The sequence below is a fragment of the Poecilia formosa genome, unplaced genomic scaffold (genome assembly GCF_000485575.1).
Source record: "Poecilia formosa unplaced genomic scaffold, Poecilia_formosa-5.1.2 Scaffold13, whole genome shotgun sequence".
NCBI classification, from domain to species: domain Eukaryota; kingdom Metazoa; phylum Chordata; class Actinopteri; order Cyprinodontiformes; family Poeciliidae; genus Poecilia; species Poecilia formosa.
In genome coordinates this window covers 4,486,241-4,513,984 of record NW_006799952.1, presented here as the reverse complement: position 1 = coordinate 4,513,984, position 27,744 = coordinate 4,486,241, and the positions used below count along the sequence as shown (strand labels likewise).

The following is a 27,744-nucleotide window of genomic DNA, read 5'->3' as shown; positions in this document are numbered from 1 at the left end:
TGTCCAACACCCTTGAATTAAATGACGAAACTGCTTCATGAACATGCAGACAGGTTCTATAGAGCTCTGCTAATGAGCTAATACTGGAGCCAGGCATCTCTTCAGCAGAGCACATATATCTAAAAGTTGCAGTGCACTGGCGCTTGAGGACTGGAGTTTGAGGCCACTGATGTAGAAGCAGCCAATACAATCTCACCTCTGCTGCAATGTCACTGTAAAGCAGAGGTCTTCAACTCCAGTCCTAAAGGGCTGGCGTCCTGTAACTTTTAGATGTCTCTCTGCTTCAGCAAATGAGTCAAATAATGAGGTCAGTAACAGCACTGTGGAGAACTTGATTGCATGCTGAGGAGGTAATTCAGCCATTTTATTCAGGTGTGTTGTACCAGGAGCACATCTAAGTGTCACAGGACACCATCCCTAAAGGTCTGGATTTGAAGACTAATGTTGAAAAGACTGAACAGTTGAATATTAAATATTCCGCCATATTCTGAATGGCTGGAATATGCCTCTATTAATGCAAATGAAGGATGATCTGATTTCCATAATGGAATAAAATTAAAAGGATTTATTTAGCAAGCAAATATAAGGTCTATTATTTACGTGAAGCATAATCACATAACTAATCACAAACAGTACTACAGTTAAAAGATGGAATGAATAAATAAACTTGGACAATTAGTGTGGTAATTCTACTTTTATTTTGCAAATTATAATATTAAGTATTTAATATTTTTGTATTATTTTTTATAATCTAAGGTTGAATACTTTTTGTGGAAATGAAAGAAATGCAAATTATTGACTTTGTGTCTCTCTTGGTAGTCTAATTTGAGTTATATGTAGTGATTACAAGTGATACGTTTTCAATGGCCAAAAGCTGTTGAAATGTTTTGTTTTCCATTTCTCTGTGAAAAATTTCTGTTGCAGCTAGTCACCATGTAAAAAAACAACAAAAACAGAAAAAAAAAACATGACTTATGCACATGATATTCTTCAACGTTTTGTAGGAGGCTTAAGCTGTTTGAAACTCAGACATTTAGTTTAGTGTGCTGTTGAATGGACAGTGAGCACCGTGGTTAAGTCAAGAGCCGTCTTATGAAATCTTAGAAAGGCGGGACATCAATATGTGAACATTTATTTTGAAAGAACTGCATATTTAATGAGATGTCCTATTTTTATCACATGACTGCATGCAGAGAAGAAATATTTACATTTTGATCGGGAATACACCGAATGTTTCTATCACTATAAAACTCAATATTGAGCAAGTCTTTTCTCAAAGAAAATAAATAAAGGTTTTAGAGTCACAGCAAAAACTACTTTGTGGTCACTGTTACATAAGGTATGTATCCATGTATCTTTTATGCAGGTGAACCTCTACTCTGCTTGGAGGGCCCCTGATGGAGAAGTGACTACATGAGGATGCCAGAACACTCTTCTGCAGCTCTGCCAAGCAGGTAATTCACAAGCAGAAGCGGCATAAATAAAAGATAATGGGCTGCAGCTGACTTCTTTATACTGCATGCAATTTCACTAATTCCTCCAAGTGAGAGTCTTTTGAAACCAAGGATTCTTGAATTTTTCCCTTTTTTCAAATCTCAGCCATCTTAAACTCTCAAAGTCTGTTAATTGTGCAGCGGCAATGCGAGTTCTGCACGTGTAGTGGGCAGGTGGCAGTAAAAACAGTGCAGGCATGGAGCAGCGTTCTGTATCTAATAGAAAGTGTCTTACTCTGCACTCGAAGGGCACTTGAGGTAGTGGCAATAAAGATTAATGGTTAATTTAACACTGACTGTCGTGATTTTATCAATAGGCAATAACATTCATTGTGTCTTCTTTCATGCAGTCAGAATGAAGATATCGGCCCCTTTAAAGAAAGCAGATCTTGAGTTGAAATGATAAAACCACACACGTGCCAGTGCAAGATATTTGGAACAGTATGCGTCCCTAATTATTCTTATTTACTCTGGCTTTAACACTTTTGGCTGACAATTCTGTACACTGGCATAACAAGTGGCTTACTCTTCCGGTAGTCACCAGGCAGGCAGGAGTTGCCAGGAAACCCAAGTGCTCTCCACAGAGCATTGAAGAATATGCTATAAAGTGTGTTTCTGCTAAAAATACAGCAGCAACTGGTTTGATGACTAAGTGTGCTGAGAAGCCGCCTGGCTCCTGAGCTCTAAAGGTACAATATCTAAGGGAAACACTGGAGGTCAGCACTGGTGGTCAGGAGCGACTGCAGGCATGCCTGTGCAGATAGGTTTTTCTTGTCCGTTGACTCACACAAGAGAAGCCGAACTTATCAGGGAGCACAGACCTCCTGTTCCCTATCTGTGTGATGACTAGAAGGAAATTGTTACTTCTTCCTGACTTGTTTATCTACTCTTGCAGTATTTACACGGCAAGCCATGCTCCAGAAATGAACATATTTTAAAATCGGATTCCAGCCCTGAAATTATTAATGTGGTCCCAATCTAATGAGTCTGAACGCAGGTTTTGAGTAATAAATCATAAAGGGGGGGGGGGGAGAATTCCCACTCACCTCTACAATGTCAGAGTTGGTTCTGCTCTCATGGGGCTCATTGTACTCTGTGTATTTCAGCAACACTTTGTCCATGTCTGTGCTGGCATACTGGAACAGTTTGTTAGAGCTGTTGAAAATGATGAGGGCTATCTCGCAGTCACACAGTACGCTCAGCTCGTAGGCCTTTTTCATCAGGCCGAACTTCCTCTTTGTGAAGGTAACCTGCAGAAGGGACACAAAACAAAACCATCCATCAGAGAGAGAAAAAAAAAAACAATTTCTCTCACTGAAAAGGGGGATCAAAGTAAATTTAATCAGACAGTTAAGATGTACCTGTAAAATTTGAACAGGTGTAAATAATTTTTCATACAAACCGAAGCAGAAATTCATCTTTAAAAGGAATAACAACGTCGTTAAGCAAATGCAGAAATGCAACCACAACTCTCCCCATTGCATTCAAATTAGAATTCATTTAAAGAATATGAATCAGAATATCATTACTATGTCATAAGAAAGTCATATAATATAGATTCATCACACAGAGTAAAATTTTCCAAGAGTTTATTTCCTCCAACACTAAAAATTGTGGTTTATGGCTAAGGAAAACTCAAAATTTAGCTTCTAAGAAACTGTAATGTAACATATTGACTATAAGTGGATTTTAACCATTCAATAGCTTAGAAGAGTCAACTGAGTGGGTCTAGAGTGAAGTTTTCACAGTCAGTAACGATTTGATGGACAATGTCACACTCCAGATGTTGGTGCACCATGTTCTATCTTTATCAAGTCCAAAGTCACCACAGAAAATGTGTCTCCTGTGACAGGGTTTATGGAAATGATGACTTCCTTTTTTCAGCTGGACTTGCCGTTTGCCCATGCTGCCAAAAGTAGTGACATCTGCCACAATGCCACTGTAAATGAGAGTCTATGGAGTACTTTCACCAGAAATATGAGACAAGACAAAGGCCCCATTAGAGCAGGATGGGCTTCCGTAACACCTCAGCAGGGCCACATGTTGATTTCCTCCATGGAACAACACCCTAATGCAGTAATTTGTGAAAAAAGGAATCCTACTTAAGTTCTGAATGCATACAACTTATAGTACACGGACATACTCTTCAGGAGCTTTACACTTTTCTGTAAAAAGTCTTACACGAGTTTTACACGTCATCATATGTAAGATTATAATATTCTGACTAACTGAACTTTAGGTTTTCATTAGGTACAAACATAAATGTCTAAAGCAAAAAATCAAATAAATCAAAATCTCGTGAATTAAATTACTGAACAAAATTGATGCTTTGTTAATGTGCCCTTGTGTGTAGAAGACATATTACTGGACATATTACTCCAACCTGAATATGTAAGGCACTTTTATCTATGTAAATGATAAAGATTTTGTGAATTTGTTCTTCTTTTTAGACAATATTAGTATTGCAGGCCATCATCCAGACATGTTTTGAATGTCAGAAAAACATAATATCTGCACTCACGTAAGATAGAAAAGTTTCTAAATTACATTTGACCATGATCAAATTTATAGCAATACTGCAGCAAACAAGATGGCCACTAACAAGCTCAGCCATGCTTTGCTGTGATTGGAATAACATATTGCATGTCTGAAACATCTAGTTATCAGGCCAGAGGTCAGAGTAAGCAAGCTGAGTCAGACCTTTGGCAGCAGCACGGGTCCATACATTACTGTGGCCCCTGACTCCATGTACGGAAAGCTATCACTGTAGTGCAGAATAAGCCGTGTAACACGAGCAGTCAGATGGGACTTTGGGTCATACATCACTCCAACAGTAACGCAACCCTCTCTGCAAAGTGATTCTCCGTTCTGTATCTCTGCAGCTCTGTGGTTGCCTCTGACCCATTCACATATGTCATTATGTTTCACCACCTCCTTACAGAGCGACTGCATTCATTTCTAAAACCAGAAACTAACTTACAAAGATGGACAAGGCAAACAAACTTGTTTTCTCCTTTAGCTGTTGGCAAAAAAAAAAAAAAAAACATCTAAACCATACTCTTGGTATATTGGACCTTTACTTTGTGGAGTGAATCCAAATAAATATATAAAATGTTATGCTTTATAGACACAGAGTGGCGTATGGGTCTGTACTCCATCATATCCACTGACCTACTAATAGAGGAGTTGAGCAGATGATCGGGCTTTGCTTGACCTTAATTGGCTGCAGCTTCCCGTTTTTCTCCTGTTTTCATAACTGATATAAAACACAGTGTGGACTCTGTGTCACAGAGTTTGTCTACGACCGCAGAGGCAGTGGGGTCAGTCCAGCTGTGATAAACGAATTTCAAATTTTCCACACCGCAGGTAATTACAAAGCACCATTATTCCTTTCGGGGACACAGAAGAGCCTGTCCTTTTATCATTCTCTATTCAGTGTACTAATCTGACAAACCAAATTCTAAAATGACATTTGCTGAACAAAAACAGAACTGTGCATTTCATTCTGCTGATGCTTTAAAGGAGCACACAGCATGAGGTTTGGGCGTGGGGGTCTTAAACAGGACATGGCACATTGAGTTTCTGCTCTGTTTCAAACTACTTGGTGAATCTCCTGCTCTAACACCGGCCAGCCGACGGTAATGGGGAATCTTAATGACTTAAACTAGAATCAAAAGGTTATTTTTTTTTTTACTAATTTAATTCAAGAAGTGATACTCATACCTTGTGTTTAAACATTAACACAGATTGATACATGTTGTGTATAATTTTGATGGTTATGGCCTACAACAAATGAAAACCCAAATTAGTTTCCTCAGAAAATGACAATATCACATGAACAATTAAAAAAAAAAGATTTGAACTGCTGTACTGAAGTAAAGTATTTCCATCTGACTTCAAACGTCAGAGACATCAACAATATGCTTCCTTAAATTGTCAGTAACTATGGAAGCTTCACACAAGAAGCTTGGATTCTGCACCTGTTTATTTCCAAACAAAATAAAAAATGCTTTCATCTAAACTGAGAACTTGGGTCCACTGAGCAACAGTCCAGTCCTTTTTTCTCCTTAGTCTAGACAAGACACTTTGTCTCTGGCTCAATACAAGCTACAGCAGTCGCAGTCCATATCCTGTATACTTCTGTCTAGTGGTCCCTGAACCAAAGACTCACGCAATAGTCCATGGTTTCTGAATCTTCCACAAGCTCTCAAATAAGCTTTTCTTCACAATCCTCTTAAGGCTGTGCACTTTTTTTCTACCACACATTTTTTACTCCCACTGAACTTTCCAATAATATACTTGGACACAGGAGTCTGTGAAGAGCCAGCTTCACTTTGAAAACGTGGACCTTCAAGAGCCCAGGAGAACTTGGACTCATGCAGGACAGGTTGACAAATGTACCAGTTGCCAACGTAATCAGGAAAACCTTCATAAAAGTAACCTATTAAAGTTAATTCAATAATTCCTCCTGCTCGTGTCTTAGCTAGGAAATAAAGTATGTACATGTAACGGATTTTGTAAACAGATCGGCAAATAACCGATCTAGTCTTTTTTTGCTTGTAAATACAATATCAAATGTCATTGACAGTAGAATGCATTAGAAAATAAGCAGTAAAATCAAGGATGAACAATGTGAACAGGAGGCCAGTGATGCTGTGGTGGATGGTGGGCCTTACGGGAGGTGGAGGTAAAATTCTCCTTAGGGTCTCTTACAACCGTTGGGCTAACTTTGGCTCTGACCTCTAATCTCTTATAACTGAACCCTGGAGCTACCAACTCGCTCATTCATCTGCTTGCAAATTTGTTTATTTGCCTAACCAACTAGAAAGCAGGGCCTGCCATGTGGGGAAACGATTAACAAATTGTGTGCTCTTTAGTAGATGAATGTTGCCGTTAAGCCGAGGAGATGTCACCTTTCAGCAGGAAGCCCAGGATGAGACGCTGAGCGAGGACTTTGTTCCACCTGGATGCATAGCAGAGTGCTGAGTGCAGGGTTCCTGACCCAGGCACAGCTCCATTTTAACCTGAGCAGTTGCTCTGACACCTGCTAATTCTTGATTCCTTACCCCATCCTCAGATATTCTGTCTGTACAGAAATACAGTTTCTGGTAACTGTGACATGAAACATAAGAGTGATATTACTCACATGCAGCTACGTATTTATATTGTGCTGTCTTCATTTGCCTCCGTTTTTCTCATTCTGACAACTGTCTAAGAAGTCTGGCTTTGTTTCATCAAAGCTCTCCAACATTTGCAAATATAACCTCCATCCACCCCCATCTCACCTCAGATGACTGGTGCGACAGTGGAAAACCACAGACATCCTTGAGGTCAAGTGGGAGGTTTACGGGTAAAGCTTTCCTATGGTTCACCAACTCAAAGACTCCCACAGAGACGCTCGATGTGGTTTAAAAAGAAAAAAAAAAAAAACTGAGTCGCCCATATGCAAAAAATGTGGTGCGAATGTAGTCGAGCTCCCTGACTAATTCATGTAATTTTACAAAGAAATGTTTGGCTTCAGGATTATAAAGCTCCACCGCACACTGATCTTGCGCAGCTTACAGTTCTTCTGGGAAGTCAAATGTCAGTGCAAATTAGAAGGGAAATATCACATTCAAACTTACAATGAGCTGGAGTGATTCCAACTTATGGTCATTATCAGACAGATCAGTGAGTCGTGAGGCTGAAAGCTCAGAAACATTCACAGTGTCAAGATAAGGTGGTAATTCTGATTTTAATTCACACGTTTTCGCATTTCCACCATCTTCCCAAGTTCCGCAACACCACAAAGAGCTTTTACAGAGATTTTATTCATATTGGTAGCTTAGTTTATTTAAGAGCAGATTACAGGATGTTTGCATTTTTTGTCAAAGTCTGTATGCAATAGATTTTTCTGCAGTAGTTAGGAGTCTTGTTTCTCTCGAAGGATTTTTTCCTATTTTTCTTAAATGTAGTAATTCACATACACCTTTACTTTCTACGAACTAAGATATTCTAAAAATCTGACACACTCTTATAGAAATTCCTCCACCAGAAAATGATACATATGCCATATACTACAACAAGCCCAGACACACATTCACAAAAAACTGATGTGTCAATCAAAGGGTCTATCAATGTCTATCCTTGAGCAACGGTGCCAAGATGACAAACAAGACATCTGGGACTGAGAGTGCAGCTGTGATCGGGGCATGGCAGGAGATGCCTGATTCACTAACACCTACAGAGAGGGCAAGGAGCTAGCAGCCTTATTAGAACCTCATGTCACCTTTGACGACCCTGACAGCAGACAAGAGAGGAGCTTGAGAGACAATGAGATCTGGCACCAGCTGGCAGGGTGACCTGGACCCTGTGGCTGCTGCCCTGGCTCTGCAACGCCAGAGCGTGCACGCTTGGGAGACAAGCCAGGGCCACCGCGAATGTCTGCCCTGATCAGATCTCTCTGGGAGAGAGGACAGCCTCAGGATCCCCATGTGGACAAGTTTGGGCTCGGAGGCCCTCAACCAGAGGGTGCTATTAACCTTGAAACCTACAGTAGCTCTGGCCGATCATGTACAGAGGAGAGGATGACATGCTAGCTACCCAAATGTTAGCAGGATTCCTGGAAATATTTTGGATTTGGATCAAAAGAGGATGATGCAATTTAGGGATCACACATTGGCAATAAGCAGATGTGTTGCAATAATTAATTTATTCATTTAAAAATAAATGCATCTTGCCAATATGCAAATTTCAGCAGAAGAATAAACGGCTCTATGTGCTGGCATGATTTTGCTTTCTTTTTGGACTTGTCATATCTCCCTTCAAATACTTCATTATAAAAGTGTGAAGAAAATGTGAAAAAGATTTTAAATGTGGGGTGCTGTGGTGTCACAGTGGCAAAGCATGACCCACATATGGAGGCCTTAGTCCTCGTGGCGGTAGTCGCAGGTTCGATTCACGGCCTTGAGACATTTGCCACATGTCTTCCTCCTCTCTCATTACCCTCTTTCCTGTTGGATTACTTTCAAATAAAGGCCACTAGAGCCAACAAAACCTTTAAAAATAGATTTTAAATGTGGAAAACCTTTGTCAACTGTTTGACATGTAGAACGTTTTCTCACATGTTTTACATGTCAAGGTGCATCATAATGTCACACTGCCTTTGCATTTAGAAGTCAGATATTGCGGCTTTCCAGTCAGAAAAACAGCAAGTCTCTCACAGAAGAAATTCCAACCAATTTGGGACCAGTAGGGTCCATATGATCTGTAGAAGATATATTTGTGAACTCGAAAATATAAAGTGGAAACAATAATGGTACTGGCATGCATTGGTAATGGTAGTTAGAAATCAAACAAATAGCAAACCCCACTGACTCATAACTAGAGCAAGCACTGGCTCCAAGATACATCAAAATGTCCAAGTTTGACACACTATTAGATGTTACTACAAAAAAGACTCTTCATATGAAAACATTTCACACGTGACTAGATTGCCCCACATGTTTCACGTTGCAAAATTAAATTAATTTCCATATGTGAAACATATGTTTTGCATGTTACTTAAAATATAATTCCCACATGTCAAAGACATGCTTCCCATTGTACCTTACACAACACATTGTCTGCTTTTGTTAAACGTGAAATTAAACGCAGTTTGTCTAATTCTTGGATAAAAAATGTCACAAGCAGAGCTTTAGGTTTTTCTTTGTAAAGTGAGGATTGCCTCGTCATTGTGATCCCAGGGCAATGTGTGCACGTCAGCAGGAAGCTTAGCCTGGTAATAAGCAGGTTGTAACTATGATTCCAGTTTCCCCACCACTTGTCAAAAAATGGTATTGGGTATGAATGTAGGAGACTAGCAAAATGATTTGTTTGATTTGTATTGCTCAATGTGACTAGAAAAATCTACATAATTTTAGTCCTTTACTATTCGACAATTATACTCAGGGTTTCACAAGGAAATGTATGTGTTCTTCATCTTACTTCAGTGTTCTAAAACACAAAACATACATATATATGATTCCTAGATTAATATGTGCTTAATCACGCTCACATATGTATTCATGTGTTTTTTTTTTTGTTTTTTTTTATCCCATAAGGAGACCAGCTTTATCAGCACAGCTTTACAGAACAAATGAATATCATTAAAAACGCTCACAAATGCAGTGGTTGTCACACCGGACAGTTTGCCTTTGTGTTTTTTTTGTTGTTTTTTTTTTTAGTTATTTTATATTTTACCTGTCATGCAAAGAACTTTGAGAAAAGGTGAAAGCTGAGAATCAGGAGGTGTGTTCTTTGTTGCTCCCTCGAGAGTGAGTAAGAGAGAGCAACCCTGAATGTGCCACCAGGGAGCTGCCTTACTGGGGCAAAATCCAAAATGAGCACCAGCAAGGGCAGGCAACCCACCACCCAGAAGCAAAATCATCAAACTTTTAATGACTTGGACAATTACCCCCAGTGAGCCAGCTTAATGGCATCCAGAGGACATCACTAGACACCGCTCACTAGGCTTCACCAACGTTTACTCTAACTAAGAAGACTAATGACTCCTCTGCACCTCTCCAGCATCATTTCTGCTTTAAAACAGATCCAGACATTGACAGTCCCTCCAGAATCCATGCACGGTGGAAAACACCGGATGTGTGGTTGGTCCTTCTGATTCCACTTAAAGGACAGTGAAGTTGGACAGAGTGGGACTCTCTCCCCACTGTTGCCCTTCCTGAGGCTGGAACTGTGTTTATTTAGGACTGTTCCTTTAGGAAGAAACACTAATTCCCGAAAGAAGATGGACAAATCAGAGTGCTATGATTGTATTAATTGATTGAAACAAAAGTGAACCTGATATGACTCTTATCTGGCATTAAGGCCAGCTGATGAATTTGGTTAGGCCCGTCACTTTTGCAGTACCCCACCATATGCAGTAGGAATTACCCTTTATTACCTACCATTACCATTATTGTGAAATGACTTTAATCATCAAAATAATTGTATTAATTGTGACAAGAGCTGCAGTTTGTTGTCCTGTTGGTGCAGTGTTATTGTCGACAGTGTCTTGTATGGAAAATGAATACAGCACAAATGGCCTACTTAAGTATTTTTTTTTTATTTAAAGTGCTGGAGTAATAAAAGTTAAAAGCAGAGAGGCAAAAAGATTTAAACTGTCTTCAGACACTGAAGACCGCATGCAAATGGCTTTCCCCCTCCTGGTTAGGAGCATGCCCCAGGGAGATGGCACTGTGTGCTTTATGGCCCACAGAAAAAAAAAAGAAAAAAAAAAGGAGGAGAGCGATGTGCACACATATATCACTTAATACCAAAGCTTTATTTTAGCACAGCAGCCTATTGTCACGGCCAACTTTCTGCTGTGCCAGCTAAAATTACCTAAATGCGAGCTGAATTGCCTGCGTTGTGCTGATTATACACAGACATTTAAAATCTGATGAAAATACTAGGCTTTTGGAACACATTAATAATAAGCAATTTCTATTTTTTTTTCCTCCCTGCACATCCTATCTTAGGTGAAGCAATGTAGAAAAAGTGTCTGCACTTTCCTCATAAAGACTGTCTGCAATAAATGGATCAACAGAAGAGTTAATTGGCTTCCTCAGCAATTTAGATACCAACCTGTTTTCCCATAACATTATCTCCTTCCTGTTTGTTTTAACATCTCACAGGTTTCTGCATAACGTGTACAGACTAAAGCCAGGTGTTACACTGATAATTGGGCCACATTCTGGATTCTTTGTGCCACACTTGGCTGAATTTCTTTGATAATGGTTGCAAAAAACATCGTGGTCAGAGTAGCATTGAAGCAACTTGTATCATGCCATATATTGGTCCTGACAGTGTGTCTGCTGTATTTAAATACGATAACAAATGCGTTTTCAAAAAGTGATATAAAAACAGCAAGTGTCCTCTAATCTTCATCTTAAGCAAAATTGACTGCAGTTAAACATACTTTTCTTGCTGCAGATATCCAAAAGACCTTGTTTTTTTATGCAGTGCTTTGCTGTTCAGGATTTTATATTTATCGTGAGCGGACAAGAGAGAATTCCAGCGTTCCCTTCCTTTGCGGCCAGCCAAAGCCAATGCGGCCAAGACAAAGATGGGCGCTGCGTGTCCCTCTGACCCCACCCTGCAAATGAGAGGGTGCTGTGCTACAGTGGCTGCACCTAATTGCTACCAAATAGCTTCAGACACATAGAGTTCCAGCAAATATGGGGCCCAGCCATGCCGCCGGGACCTGGGGGACGAGCCCTACCAAGTACCCACAGTCCATTCCTTCACCACGAGGCCCCTCTGCAGCACGGCACTCCTGCTGCCTCATCAAGTTCTCCAGTTGAAATTGCAGAGTGGCAGGGGAATCGAGTCTGTAAATACGACCGCACTGACAATGAAATGTCATGGTTCCTGTTCAGCTGGCTGGGACGTTGGGGAGGGAGGTTTGTCTGTTTAGATACACCGTGACAGCTGCTGAACTCTGGTCCAAGGTGGCGAGGCAAGCTGAAGAAAACGGTGACTTTCAGACAGTAAACTGAAGATACAGATGTATACTGAGAAAATGAAACATTCTTCATTATTCCAACATACTGAAATAGGAATTTCTTGAATACTGGTACTTTTTTACACAGTATCCAGAAATTATGGGATATTTTGGTATCTTGTCTTTTTGTTTCCAGGCTTGAAAAAAAAAAGTCTGGAAACAAGAGCTTTTAAAGGAAGGAGCGATTTAGCCAGCTATTTCCATAATAATTTCTCAAACATTTAAATCAGCAAAAGGATTTAAAGGCAAAAATACATTTTAATGGAAAACTCATTTTCTACATGTCAGAACATAAAAAAATATATACTCTACGTCTGTTTGGATTCACAATACAACATGTATTTATACAACATTACAGATAATTTTTCTGGTTAAGATCTGTCGTACTTTAACATAATCTTTTTAACTTCATGTCTCCCTGCGTTTTCAATAACTCATTTAACTGATAGACTTCATTGTTGAATCTATGAAGATAAGTTGTTCAATTTCTAGATCTGCAAATAGAACCGCAGACCATGATACTTCCACCATCATGCGACAGTGTAAATATCTCTGGAATGGATCGAGTCTACTTGCATTTTGCAACAACAGAGATATATGTCCAGATCGCAAAGCTAAAAAAAAAGGTTATTGGCATTAGACAACTAATGCAGCTGTATTCTTTTTATATGGCAACCCCACCAAATAGGTCATATTTGACAACACGATATGACACTTTGCTTTTTCGTGATTTGCAGCTAGTAGTCACTGAAACATTATTTATTTCAAATAATTAAGAGCTCTTAAGATCTTGCCAAGATAACAAAACACTCTTCTGCAAAAAAAAAAAAAAAGAAAAAAAAAGAACACCAGATTAGCAATGACAGGTGTCTGGAAACCTGAGATGGATTTATTTATCAGCACCTTCTGTGGAACACCTGATTCTACGTTTGTGAGGCAGAAGGTGTGATAAATATACTCACCTTTTTAATTTGACAAATCTAAATTACACTGAATTTTTTTTTTTTTTTTTTGGTTATTAATTTGAATATATCACATTTATAAATAAGCAAGGCTTTAGACAGAGGTTTGTTTATCCAAATATGGTTGAAATGTTTCACATGAATGACAGAACGGTGTTTTCCCACTTACCTGCCTGTTCCTCTCATCCATAATCCGGGTGATCTGTATCTTCTTCCGCCCCATGGCTGTGCCCTTTCCGGTCTCTCAGACACGTCAACAGTATCAAAACAACACACTTTCTTCCCCCACTCCCTAGAACATTGTGCAACAGGATCTCTTGTTGTGCGCTCTCTTTCACTCTCCTCAGTACACTTCTTGCTCCTCAGCACACCGCACCACAGTCTGAAAAGAGAGGGGGAAAAAAACGTAATATTAACTTGACACCCAACGATGTCTCTTTAAGTAATCTGAAGCACCAGAGGGTCCTGTGTTCTGTTCTCAGGCAAACTAAGAAAGTGTTAGATACACATGCAATGATCTCTCCTTGCTCCTGTACTTAACCTTTAGTTCAAGTAACTGGAAGTCAGCTTTACATTTTCAGTAGAACAAAGGGACTTCAATATCCAACTAACTTGCTGTGGAAAAATCAAACCATGAAGTACGGGGTAACATTTAGTATGTAAAGAAAAAAGTGAAATCATGGAAGTACCATTGTGAGAGTGACTAACAAGTGAAATAACCCCTTATTACTGTTGCTGAAACAATTCAAGATGGCAGTGTCTGGATAGTGGACGATGCTTCAGGGTGCAGTGCCCAATGATCCTTTTCAAACCTGTTATATTTAGGATCCCCAGTGCTTTTAAATAGAACATAAAGGGAAATGCATCTACATTCTAGCTTCCCTACCTGCTCAACATTCCCAATTTGGTAATATTTATGGTTGCATAAAGCACTGACCCTCATGGAGTGAAAACTTTACATAGGGGCACAACCATCCATTAAGGTCAACGCTGTTTTAAAACAGCAGTTGGCAAGATATGAACAGCATTCCTGCTAGATATACAGTGGTATTTTTACTTAAGGTTATCATACAGTGCGACTCTCCTACCATTCTATGCCTGGATGTTAGGTTCTAACTCATTCTAGTGTGGTAAACTTGTAGCTCAATACTATTGTTCTAGAACAACACCGCTCTGCATCTATCCATATTTTACCCAAACATAGGTTAGGAAAAATAACTCAAATTGAGTTGATTTTAACCCAATAACTTTGACTTCATGCTGTATAATTTATGAGTTGGAAAGTGTTTTTACTTTAGATGAGAATTCAGCTTCAGCTGTTTTTTTTTTTTGTTTTGTTTTTTTATGTTTTCTAAGCACTGACGCTTGCTTTGCTCTTAAGATGATTAAGAAGGTTTCCAGTTCAGTGTTCACATTAGAGAAGCTGAACTCTCCAAGGTTGGAAGAGGAGCCAGTAGGGACAAGAAGAACCAGGGGTAATTCTCACAGGAGCTAGTAACCTGGCCGGTAGTTTAGGGCACAATGTGCCCCAGGGAGCATCTAACGATGCCCTGTCTCTGCTTCTGTGCAAAAAGAGATACTGTCCACTCCCTAGAGGCACATCCATCACTTCCACCTGGCAAATAGAAACTGTCCAAACAACTATCTCCCATACAGTATGAGAACAAATGTGGAAAGGTTAACAACTCCAGCCATGAGATGCAGTCAGCATTTGAGCGGTGAGCAAGACAGGAGCCTGACCTGGCAGGGGAAACGAAAATGACCAGTTCCAGTCACACGCAGTCATTATGGGTTACAGATGAACGGGCATTATGGTGTCTGGCTGTCTGAATCAGGGCTCCACTGTAGGCAAACTTCACTGAGATCACCTTGCTAACTACCCACACACACTGCTGTCAGAGCCAAGCAAAGGAACTGCATGAACCCCCACAAAGAATTTCATCAAACCACATCACAACAGACCGCAAAATAATGACAATGTTCCCCTTCTTTCGCCAATTCAAACATGCAGACTTGACAGCCATGTTTAAATTAGAACGAGCCTGTGAATATTAGGTGCCCTGCGACAAAAATATCTTTCCTAGGCTTTAAGTGCACATCACAAACAAATAAAAGTAAAAGTAAAAATTAAAATATGGTGACAATGTGTATTTTCCCCCAAAAGAATCAAGGCATATTTTATACCCATCCCCTGGCTGGTGATGTATGTACATCACACATCCAAATACATATGAGAAAGAATTTTCGAGAGGAATAGTTTAGCTCTGAAATGCCGTAGCCAGAGGTAAATCTGCAGGGTCGACTAAAGAGGGCCATGGGTAAGAGATTTCCTTACAATGGGAAAATATTGAAAAGACATGACCTAAAGTAAGGCAAGACTCCTTACGAATACAATGGAATGCTGTGGTTAAATAAAAATGTACCATTTCATGGTTTTCTTTCTTTAACTTCCTCCAACAAACAAATTGTACCTGGAAAAGTTCTGAATGATCTGTCTTGTCCTTTTTTATTCTTTTAACAACGTTGTGTACATTTTTGAGTACCGTTGTATTGATAAGGGTTTAGAAATAAACCAGTCAAAATCGAGGTACTTTATTAAAATCGTGTGTTTACTTTTCTGTCTTTAGGCTGTCAGAGTCGAGCAGCTCAAAGTATGAGGCATAGCAGATTGGGCCCAGAGAGCCTTCATGCACAGATGTGAGATGACAAACCAAGAGGGCCTTCGAAGTCCAGGTGTGTCGTGATTCCAGCTGATGTCTTCTGTGATCAAACCCTCTCAAAATACAAAGCTAATAAGACTGTTATCTGAGGGTTTCGCATTTTAATTTCTACAACTACGTTGAAAATGTACAGCTTGATTACTTTACCTAAAGAACTATATCCGAAGATTTCATAATGCAAATCATACGTCTATATGGAGTGCAGCATATTTTAAGCATTAAGAGTTAAAATGTGGACAAAGATGTGGTTTATGCAATAGACCTATTTTATTTATACCTGAGATGTGAATATTAACAGCCGTGTATTAACTGATTTGTGGAATGTAAAAAAACTGCGTCTTCAGAGCAACCAGGATTAGACAAAACATTTCAATTTTGACGTATGAGCTTTTAAATACTGTAATTTCTAATGCACAATTCTGATTTGTCACAAGGTTATTCACCATCTTTTTTTCTGGAGTATTGTAGTTATCTGTTTTATTTATTTATTTATTTATTTCCACCACAAATACAAAATTTTATTTTTATAACTTTAATAAATACAACAACCATGAGACACATTTATTTGTGTAAGTTACATGAGTAGTTTGACATTACACACATTTTTTAAACACTTATAAAAACCCTCTGCTGAAAATAATATCTTTTTTCATTGTTTATAATTTGGTGGTTGTATTTTTCTGATAAAAGTTGAATTACTAAAGAGGCATAAGCATATCTGCTGCATAGCTGACTTCTAACATTTCACTGTAGTTAACTGTTTTGAGAACCAGGTGGTGTAAAATTATATTTTAATGAAGAGTTTCACTGGCACTATAGAGAATCAACAAATTCTCATCCAGTTGCAGAAAATAATTCATTTGCTTTATCCTAAGCAACTCTTCTGCTTTTAGTTGTTTTATGTTTAATCTCAATGTACCGATTCAGACAGAAGTTGAGAGGTAAAGCATAATGTTTGTTCATCTTTGTTCTCACAAGCAAAGATGCCAAAACCTAAATTTTACTGCTAAGATGAAGGAAATAATAATCAAATGATCAAACTACCAAATACTAAGTGTTGACAATGTAAAAGCTGTAAGCCTCTTGAGCACAACTAAATTATTCACCTTGATATTGTAAGCAGCATTAAAAAATAACTAATATTGTGAAAATGGATCCAAAGTCCTGTATTGGCTGTCCTAGTATCGGTACTGGCTGCAAGATAACTTGTGAGAATTGCTCAGTTAAACTACATCCATATTTTTGCATCCTCTGCTGCAAAATATTTTTCCCTGCAGCAATAATATTGAAATTGAACCCAGATGAACCATAAAATGAATCTGTATGCCATTTAAGTTATAACTGTTTTGAATCTCTCCGAAAACAGAAGATATTGCTTTCGTGCCCCACATTTAACCAAAGAAAGGATTAAGTTTAACTCGCATGATCTTGGATTTGCATACAGAACAATTGAAAACAACCGCTTAGAATGAACTACTCTTTTGAGTCTTAGATGTTTTAGTTCTTAGGTCAGAAATATTGGGAGGAGAAAGACAAAATCAGGGAAATTGAGCCTCTGGGGAGCTGTTTCACTGAAGCTGCAGTCATATATTGATCTGAATATGTCAATGGCAAAAAGAAACACTTACATTTTGAATAATGTCAGAACTGTGTGATTAAAGGGTTTTCACTCAATATTAGAAACAATCTAAAAAATGATTGTCGCTATTGTTAGTAAAGCATCATTTCAGAATGAGAGTTGATAGTAATTTAATTTAAATGGTATTTTCTGTTCTGACTTATTACTTTGCAATCAATTTATAGTACCTTTGTAGCTCCTCTGCTTACATCGCAGCAACATTTTAAAATCTTTAAAATAAAAGAAAAACTGGAAACCCAAAATCACATACTATTTCTAAGCAGATTCATTTTAAATTATTAGCACATTAAATTAGTTTTGTGTTTTATCTTTTTTATGAATGAGTTGAACAACTAGGGTCATCGTTCAAAGGACGTTCAAAGGAATATATTGTATTTCTAATCCCCAACTGCATCTAAACATGAAGTTATCAATTTTCTACAGTTTCTCACAGATGACAGGCTAACTTATATGATATAATACAATGCAACTGTTCAATCTCAATCCAGAGTGAGAGTTTCTCCTAATCCGGAAATTTCCTTGCAAAATTCAAAGCATATTATGTTTATTTGTGGATCTAAATTGGTGGAAGGTGTTTTTATGTATGTCTTTGTTTGACTGCCTCTCTGTGGAAAACTTCTGACTATCCTTCTCACATGATCTTAGCCTACAGCTCCTTTGTGACTCAGTAAAATATAAATACCAATAAAACTTTGAAAGAAATATTTGTTCTGAACTTCAAATTTTTTCACATATTCTGTAAAAAATTACAAAAGGATATCAGATGGAAAAAAGCATTAGCCCAGCATCTTTATGACTTGAACGTAGCAATCTGCATGTAACACCATTAAAAAGACCTTGGTATAATCCAGTGTACCTGACCCGCTCTGATATAATCACATCTAGCACTTCTGAAAGATGCTTACCTAACATTTGTAACACATAAATCAATGTGCAAAGAACACGTCACCATAGAAACGGCCACGTCAGCTTGACAGAAAGTCAATAACACACGACTAACACAACAAGTCCTGGCCTTACTGAAGTGTGTCCCCCTGTTCAGCACACATGCAGCTTGAAGCATGCTACACAAGTAACACAGCAGTAAGTCAGCAGGGCAAGACAAGTGACAGGGATGCTGGTTTGCTTTTGTCTCTTCACTTAAAGAGATAGTTCAGGATTTCTTTGAAGTCACATTCTGTAGGTTTTAAGCAATTATAATCCTACTGCAGTAGATAACTATCTTCTCATAATCAGTTAGTATGAATGGAGGTTAGTTGATTTCGGAGGCTGAGACCAACAGTCTATGACCAGTCTGAACTTCTAATGTGCTAACAACTCTAATCCCAAAGCATCACAGCAGTTTAAGCGAAAACTGTTATATAGACTTTTAATATATTTCTATTGTCCAGAAACAATCATTTAACACATTTCTAATCTGATCAAACTGCCTGGAAGAGAAACAGTCAGAAACCCCTGATTTTTCCAGTTGAATTCCAATTTCAGAAACCTTTTTTTTAAAATACTTTTACAACTTGGAAAATGTCTAATTAAATATACCATTTGATTATTTATATGAGATAATGGCATAAACTGAGAAAACAAGGTTATGCTACGAACTTTGAGTATGAGTATTACTTGAAAAAAAGACCAATATTTACTGAGGTGCTACTTGCTATAAAAACTACTGACATATTGCAAGTCTCATGAGGTCCAGCTAACAAGCAACAAACTAGGACAGGCATATTGAACTAAATTAACTGAAAGTACAAGACAGATTTTTTTGTTTTTTTCAGTCAAACTTTCAAAAATTAGAGTAACAGAGCATAGAACATGTATTTGTTTTCTGAGTTTGGAAGGCAGAAGGCTTGGAGAACCGGCGAGTGATTACTCAGGCATGCTGCAGCTGTAAGGGGACATGAACAGGGACAACCGAGGGGAAATGACTAATTAAACTTACAAGCGGGAAGCTGGTAAATAACCAAAGAATGACAAAACAAACTAAAACCTGGGTAAGTAATGGCGGTATAAAAACTAAAGAAATGAATCGAACGTACTAAGCAATGTTTCTACCTTAACCAGAGTCCTACAGATCACGTCTGCACAGTGTCTGTTAGGTTTAAAGAAGCGAAACCTATGCAGCTAAGATGCCTGTGCTTTGGTGAAGGTGATGGACACCAGCCAAAGACTGAGCAAAGCCGTGACAGTTGTGCTTCCTGTACAAAAAACAGAGTTAGCCTCAGTATCCTACCACAGGCCGTGGGCAGACAAGACTTAACTTCCTGCCCCTACACTTCCTGTTATTCAGGACTCTTCTGCGTGCCCTCAGCAGGGAGAGGAGTCAGGGGGAAAGGAAGAAAGGGAGGGACCACGTCAGGACTCCCTGCCCCGCTTATCCTTCCACTTATTACCTTCCTGAATGCAAGTCCGAGACTAAACAACAACAACTGGCTCATCTCCTGTGGCCGCGCTCAGCGATTACAGTGTGGATCATTACACGGGCTGGACAATCTGCACATTAGGCTGTCAGTCCCTGCCTTTATAGCAGACAAAGAGAGAGCTTCTTCTGGTTATTCAAACACTCCGCCGGTTACATAAGAATGAATCATAACTCGTGCAACACCAGTTAATATACAGTGAAACAACAAGATTATGACTGAAACACATTTTGGAGAATCCAACGTTCTCTTGTTGTAATCCCCAATATGAAGTGATAAAACTGCATTCAGTGAAATAATCCATGACACTGCTTTTAGGTGTATCAAACTCAAAGTGTCACCGCCGTCACTCCTTTATGATCAGCCTTCAGGCAGTCTGAAGACTCAAGTGAGCCGGCCCTAATCCATAGTTGTGTTTAAAAGGCGCTTTGACATGGCTACAGTAGAAAGGGAACATCCATCTCTTTGTTCTTGTGTTCATCAGGAGGTGCTGTACCTGTAAATGGGGCTGCTGGCCTGAGGGGAGTGGAGGCAAGCCAAGCCTCTCCCGTGTTCTCCCTCTTGCTCTTTTGTGAGAGCGTGCTTATCTCCCTCTCCAGCAGTGAAAGGCAGGATTGTGGCCCTCGCAGCATCACTAGTGTTAATGTCTCCTGATGCTAATCTGACACGCGGCTGATCCCTCAACAACCACTTTCTCCTTCCCTTATTTCTTCTTAGCTCTAACCCTTTCCTTCTCTCTTTCTGTCTCTTTCTTTCCTTTTCACATGATTTATTTCTTTCTTTTCTTTGAACTCATACTATACATTCCTTCACCTCCGTTTCCAAGGCGACTAATGAGATATAATTAATAAGAGCTATTGCAAGGGCATTTGAACAAAAAAAAAAAAAAAAAAAGTGAAACAAGAGCCTTTGAGAAATGTAAAAGGGGGCATGTCTGCAAAACCTGGAGATTCTGCAGCACTTCCCCTTTCTCTGTAAAGCAATGCTCAGGGTGCCATTTCTCATACAGAACAATGATTTGAATAACATTTCAAGGAAAGATCTGAATGACTGTGGTACGAACACTGTAGGTGTTAAACTGTACTAGAGATGCACCGATAAGTCCTTTTATCAAGTTGATGCTATTATGCGGTTTTCTTTGAAATCTTGCTGGTCTTTTAAGGACTGTAAACATAAAAGAGATAGAAAATATGCTGCAGGTTCTTTAATAAAAATATGTGCTTTTCAATATCAGGAAATCACTTGACAGCAATTTCTGATATAATTGCTGAATCTTGTAATACTGTTATCAACGGTGACTAAGTCACGTTTTTCTTAGTCTACTCATTGTTTCCAGACATCTAAATATCTCAATCTTTTGTTATGAACTTTAGAATAATATCCATATCAGATGTTGGGATGATATTAAGTAAAAGTCGATCCAACTGTCCAAATATATCATGGTTGTCTAGAAATTGAATGTATAGACATTGCATTATCAGTACTTTATGACTGTGATATTGCTCTGGCTCACATTGTATTGACAACATACTCCCCAACCCATCTGATTTATATAAAATTTAAAAAATGCACTAGCACTATCCAATATCGATAGTGCAGTGAAAAAGAGAAATGAGCATTCAATTGGTGGGTCTCGAGAATAAACAGTAAGAAACAGTCAGTCATAAAGACATTGCTTATAGGTTCCAATTATACAATTTTTTTTGTCATGTTTCATTCAGCATTCTCCAGCCAGTCTGCAACAGATTCAATGAAGATGCAAAAATCCATTGTTCAGAAAGGAACACTGGGGTGGCCAAAAAGCCAGCATCTAGAGCCTGCACTGAAATGGCAGCCAAGCAGACAGCGAGTGGTTAATCTGCCCTGATGACTGAGAGCTCGTCCAACTCTCCGATGACCCAGCTGTAATCCCACATTGGATCAATGCAAGTTCAAACAATCCTCCATGCTGCTAGCACCTTGCTTGGACTGGGGGATGGTGCTGTAAGACAGGGGCCAGGAGACAGAAAGCTACTTAACACCTCCAAAATGACATGAAAAGGGAAGAAAACCCCACAGGATGAACCTGGTCCCACCAAGAAAACATTTCATGGTATATGTATATATACATATGGGCCACATTATGCAGGGAGCTGAATGGAAATGATGTCGTTCCTCCAGATAAATAACGTACATGGATCCAATCTAGCAAATACGAATGACGATGAGTGGATATAACAACCAATAACCGAAGGACATCGTATGCTGACAGCCTTACCAGACAGGCATCCTCCATCTCACTCTCAAAGTACTGTCAGGGGATGAGAGGACTATGCAAGGTGACTTTGACTAAGTGCCTTGGGGGTTTCATGAGAAAACGCCATTGACATTACATTAATTTCATGTCTCTTTTCCAACTGACTTAGAGACACAGAGTCCCAGAAAGCAGGACAAAAAAAATGAAACAGACACTTTTTTCCTGTCCCTTTAAGGCACTGGGAGCAGAGATCCGGAGTGACAAATAGGTAAAAAGAACAGCTACAAACTTACTCCTATTTTTAAGAGTCAACAGAGATGGATAAATGCCAGTCAGAAACTTTCCACTGCAGACAAGAATGTTTGGAACTGATGGTAGACGTTTGCATGAAAGAAGAAGATAAGAAGAAAGGAGAGAAAAAGAGAGTAATAATGTGGTAACTATGTAGAAGAACGTAAAGGAGACAAGACTAAAAGAAGCCCCCCTACTCATCCCGTCCCACCTCTGTGGTAGTGTGCGGTAGCAGCGTTGTAACATAATTACTGCTGGGACACTTCTATTCCCAATGATCCATTTGCGTCAGTCAGGTTTTCAAGCCTAGCCAATGAATGGATTCTTAGTTTCTCAAGGATAAAGAGATGACCCTCACCTAGCAGTTATATCCATTTCATGTAGGAAAGCAACTCCCTTCCTCAAGGTAAATCCCTCGATGCGTGTTTGAGTGAAACTTTCATGAACAGAGAAAAGGATGATAACTTCCTCGATGCAAGGGCAGGGGATGAGCGATGTCATAATAAAGATGATTGCACAAGACAACAGAGAAATCGTAAAGCACTTCAGTTGGTACGGAACGCCTGCAAAAGCATCCCCTTAGTTTTGTTGCTCTATATAAGTTGCAGAGTTAGATCTTAATGTATTTCTGAGAAATCCTACTGATGCATTAAACAAGAGTTGGGCGATTCAGGTCCTCGAGGCTGAAGTTCTATATTTTTTGGATTTGTCCCTGTTCTGACACACATGAAACAAGTAGCTGATTTAACTCCTCATCATGCCATCAAGTTCTGCAGGAGTCAAATAAATGAGCCATTTATTTGATTCAGTTGGAATCAAGTAGTGAAGCATCTAAATCACTTAGCACTAAAACACTTGGACATGCTCACCTCTCTTTTCAAGGGAGCGCCGTTAACCCCTTATCTGTCATTCTCTAAATGCTTGTAAGTCAATGGGGCCTTGAGGACACTGGGGCCATCATGACAGTTAAAGGCTTAAACTTTAACTGTCGTGATGTACAAAATTAAAAGAAATTTAGGAATGAGAGGACAAATAAATAAATAAAAACAAAGAGCAATTGGGCAAAAAAGGTACAATATTCTGAGCAATAAGCATTTCACTTGGCGAATTTAGTCAATGCTTATTTGAGAATTTCACTTCACTTCAGTTTATGTAGCAATGGACAAAGTAACATCCAACAACTTGCTTCATGGTTTGCTTTTCTTGTTTTAACAACTAACACCTCAGTGAAAAAAAGTTGTCAATAGCAGTCCACATGACCTTTCTGTTTCAGCTTAAGAATGAATACTTCTTATCACACTTTGCTCTGGTAAATTGTGCTACATGTTACATGTCTACTCGAGTACTTCTATGTTCCTTTTTCACATTTGCAGTCAGAATTTTCCCTTTTAGCAGCTGCACACCAACATAAAGATGCATGCACAAATAAAAACTAATGTATGCATGGTCCTAGAGGTTTATAAATTTGCATAAAATTACAGTGTAGTGCTGCTGTCTGATATGGGATGACGGCATTTGTCCATTTGCATGGTTGTCGATCATGAGTTGGACTTCTCACCAGGGAGCGATAGTAATGCCAACCCCATAGGGAGCCACAATCCCCCCACACACACGCAAACACCCCACAGGAACCCTACAGTCTGTGTTAAGTGTCATGGCGGGCTTTTGATGTTGCACAGACCGTAGCTCAGAAATGGTAAACAGCAGCGATGAACCAAGATCTTCCTCCAGGGGGAATCCACACCGTGAGGATATTAGAGACGTTATGCATAATGTGTTTCAGCAGCGGCGCATTTACCCAATCACAGCAATAAGAATCTGAATTAAAAGCCAAGATACTCATTTTATCTCCATATATATATATGTTCTATACTATCTGAGAGTTTCAGCCAGAAGTCGCATGCTCTTAATGGAAAAAAAAAAATCCAAAAGTTCAGAATAAATATTTGATTTTCTCTTCCCATTTTTATCTTCCACTCAATGCCTCTTTCCCACAGTGTTCCATTACATAAAAGGTTTATGCAATCTGAGGAGTGAGCATGGCCGTGAGTCATAACAACAGCAAAAGGGACTAGCTTTAGCAGCACTGATTTTTCTTTTCTAGAATTTTTATGCCACACATGGCCTGTTATTCACATTTTACATTTCATCAAAAGTGGTTATATTAAAGCATGCACTCTCTCATTTACACAACACAATGTATGGCTGAAAGATGTTGGCGGTCTCCCATCTAAGTTTTTAAACTTTTGGATTTTGAGTAACCCTGGTTCAACAAGGTCAAACAGGAAAGCAACTTTTTTAAATTAAATGTAACATGCTGAATTTAAGAGAAAAATACAAGAAACTGAGCAGGCAAAATGATGATTTATTAATCACTTATGTAAGCTACATAAGTGATAACCTTCCATAAAAACATCACGGAAAAAAATTAAACAGAATTTTTTTTTTACAAGATTTGTTTTAATCAAAATAGTAAAGCATTAACATACTTGTTGCACAGAGTAGGAACATTTCCTGCCATTCTGCAAATCAGTTTGTTGGATTGCGTTCCACTTTCAGTTTTAAGCAATGCTTGTATACAGCAGCTAAAGTCTGGGTAGCAGTCTTACTGGATCATAGCTGCAACATTTGAGCAGCACTAGTTCCATAGCTGGTGTGCACATGTGTGTCACGTGGAAAATGCACATATGCAAAGAAATCAGCAGGCTGCTTTATCTGTTGATCATGTGATTGGTTCTTTTTTTTTTTTTTTTTTTTTTTACAAAATGCCTACCTGTTTTTTGAGCCTGGAAGCATTTTCAAACAATCAAATTTGTCTATTCCTGATCAAGTGAGACATGTAATGACCTTTTTGGGCTGAGTTAGCTGGCAGTGTGCAGCAACAGGTGGGGGCAACAGCTCACTCCAGACTTTAGTTCCTTGTGATATATCTTTGAATTTGCACCAATGAGGAAGCATTGTGCAGCCTTCTACAAGCTGGAGTGTCTACATACTTTATCTGTTGTATGAGCTATAATTAAATGATCAATTTCTACTGAATTTAACATTTGTATGGCAACTGCGTTTTTATAGTAAATCAATTTCACCAGTGAGTGAGACTAAACCATAGGAACATGCATGGCTGTTGAGTGCAACAAACACTGTTTACAATAATCAGAGTATTTCTGCAGCTCCAGCCCACAGTATTTCACAAATCAGATGATATGTATTAGCTGTCACATGAGCACTGTGTGGAAAACCTGAGAGAAAGACACACAGACAAAGAAAAGCCCACAGGCCCTGCTCATCTCTCTGAGAATCTTTTTTTTTTTTCTTTTTTTTTTTTTATTCTTCAGACAGCCCTTGGATCCTGACTCCTAGCCTTTTTAGATTATAGCTGCTGGTTCTGAGATCCCAAGCCTGGCAGTTGATGATGAATGTCCCCCCCTTCCATAATCACCGTGTACAACGTGAACACTCCAGGCAGCTAAAACACAGGCCGGGAAGCGGTGGGGGTGTGGGGAAGGGGGAAAACAATGTGAAGAACACAGTCTGACATAAAAACAGGACAGCAACAGCTCACTGGTGGAAACACTACACCATTTTCACCTAAATCTGCAGCCTGCAGCACACAGATGGAAAGTGGACAGGGAGAAAAAGGGAGAGGACAGACGGGCCGCCGCGCAAACAGCGGGCAGGCTCGACACCTCTCTCGCAGTCACAGTCACACTGAGAGAGATGGAGAAAGATGGGATCTGGAAGCAGGAGATGCAAAGTCAATCATTTCTCAATGCCTTGGATTCACAGAGAAGGTCTACTATTGACACCTTCATAAAAAATAAAAAAATTTACAAATACAGGCGTTGAAAAGAGGAATACTATTTAGATTGCAAGCTGTAGAAGTCAATACATAAAATTTATACTTCCCTGAAGTTAAGCAGGGTTAGAGAGTCAGATTGTAGTTTCTTAAACTGCAACTATGCATAGATGTATTACAACACCACTCGGAAACCCCATACATTTGGCTTTCACAATGCTGTTCTCAGATAAGAGAGAGAACATTTTAAATGTAAGTCGGATCCCTATAGTGGACGAGAAGAACGGGGAAAGGTGCGTGTGAGGGGGCCGGGGGTCATTTCCCTACTCTGTTCACATGACGGATCTACTCCAGATTAATGGGGGGGGGAGTAAATCACATCCCTCTCAGCTGTCCCGGATCACAAGGCTTCTCTGACAGACAGACAGAAATCAAAGGATGTTAACAGACCAGGTCTCCTTCCTGCAGCACCAGAATGGTCCAGCAGCTGGAGATCCAGCTGGTATTTCCAGCAGCTCCTGGAGGTTTACTCAATGGCCTTGATATATGAGCTGTGACACCTAAGTCTCACAGCTCTAATTACTATACCAACTACTGATAAACACTTCTACATGCATTATACTTTGTGCTATTGTGGGTAGCGTAATGGGAGGTTGGATTAAAAGGCAATAAACATGATGATTTACAGAGTCTATTTTAACACTCTATAACTGCACATAAACTGCTTCATCAAACAGAGTCTTGAAAAAGTTTACTCTGTGTACGCTTCAATTGTTTATCTGTTGTTCGCTTCATAATCGACTCCGGAAACAGGCCAAGAAGTTAAACCTCTGGTGAGAGATGCTTTAAAGGTTCTCCAGCAGAGCATCAATACAGCAGGGTATATTAGCAATCATGGGAGATCTTTTGATCTTGAAAATTATATTATAATATATTCCTTTGATTTATGTTTTTTTTTTTTACCAAAGTCTCATTAAGATGCAGTTAAAATGCAACTCAGCAAATTGATGTCTTTCTTAACTTCAGTTTTGCTTTATGCAGAATTCAGCTTGATTATCTGGTCACAGCACCGTAGGCATCTCTTAATTTACTTTAGGTTGAAGCAGGTTATAAGGACAACTAAGGTAAATAAAAACAAGAACTATTTATACCCCTCGAGCTTTCTCACATTTCATCAATTGCTCTCACTGTATGAAGACATGTTCACAAGCAGTTTCTCAAACGTCCATGTTTTTTGTTGGATTTAAGTGACAGACCAACACAAAGTAGAGTAAAATTGTGAGCTGCAACGATGTGGCTCTTCAAAAATTTTCACAAATTTAAATCTGAATGTGACAGGTATTTTTATCCAGCCCCTTTACTATGGCACTCACATATAAAAAAAAATAAAATTGCAACCAATTGTCTTGGAAGGTTATAAAATCAGTAAATACAGTCAATTTCTGTTATTGAGTCTCAGTATGAATACATTGTTATTGTAAAGACCTCAGATGTTTTTTAAAACATGCAACATATTAGTGCGCAACAAAACTGACAGGATGAACATAAAGTACTAATCAGAGTAGCAGCTTAGGGGAACTAACTTTGAAGGAGATGTAGAGATCTTCCGCTCAGGTGAGGGAGTCGGATGACAAGACATTTATTAGTCCATGTTTCCCCTACAGT

At 39.1% G+C, this 27,744-nt stretch overlaps 1 protein-coding gene across 15 annotated transcripts in view; it reads right to left on the bottom strand.

Annotated features, from left to right (window-relative positions):
* Nucleotides 1–27,744, bottom strand: part of mef2aa (myocyte enhancer factor 2aa) — a 72,607-nt gene that overhangs the window by 34,115 nt on the left and 10,748 nt on the right. For all 15 annotated transcript variants that reach the window (XM_016668210.1, XM_016668219.1, XM_016668211.1 and 12 more), the window contains 2 exons: nucleotides 13,150–13,362; nucleotides 2,540–2,743 (listed from right to left, as the gene is read on the bottom strand). In XM_016668210.1, the coding sequence (XP_016523696.1) occupies nucleotides 2,540–2,743; nucleotides 13,150–13,203 (258 nt within the window). In that variant the 5' untranslated portion in view covers nucleotides 13,204–13,362. The remainder of the gene's footprint in view (nucleotides 1–2,539; nucleotides 2,744–13,149; nucleotides 13,363–27,744) is intronic.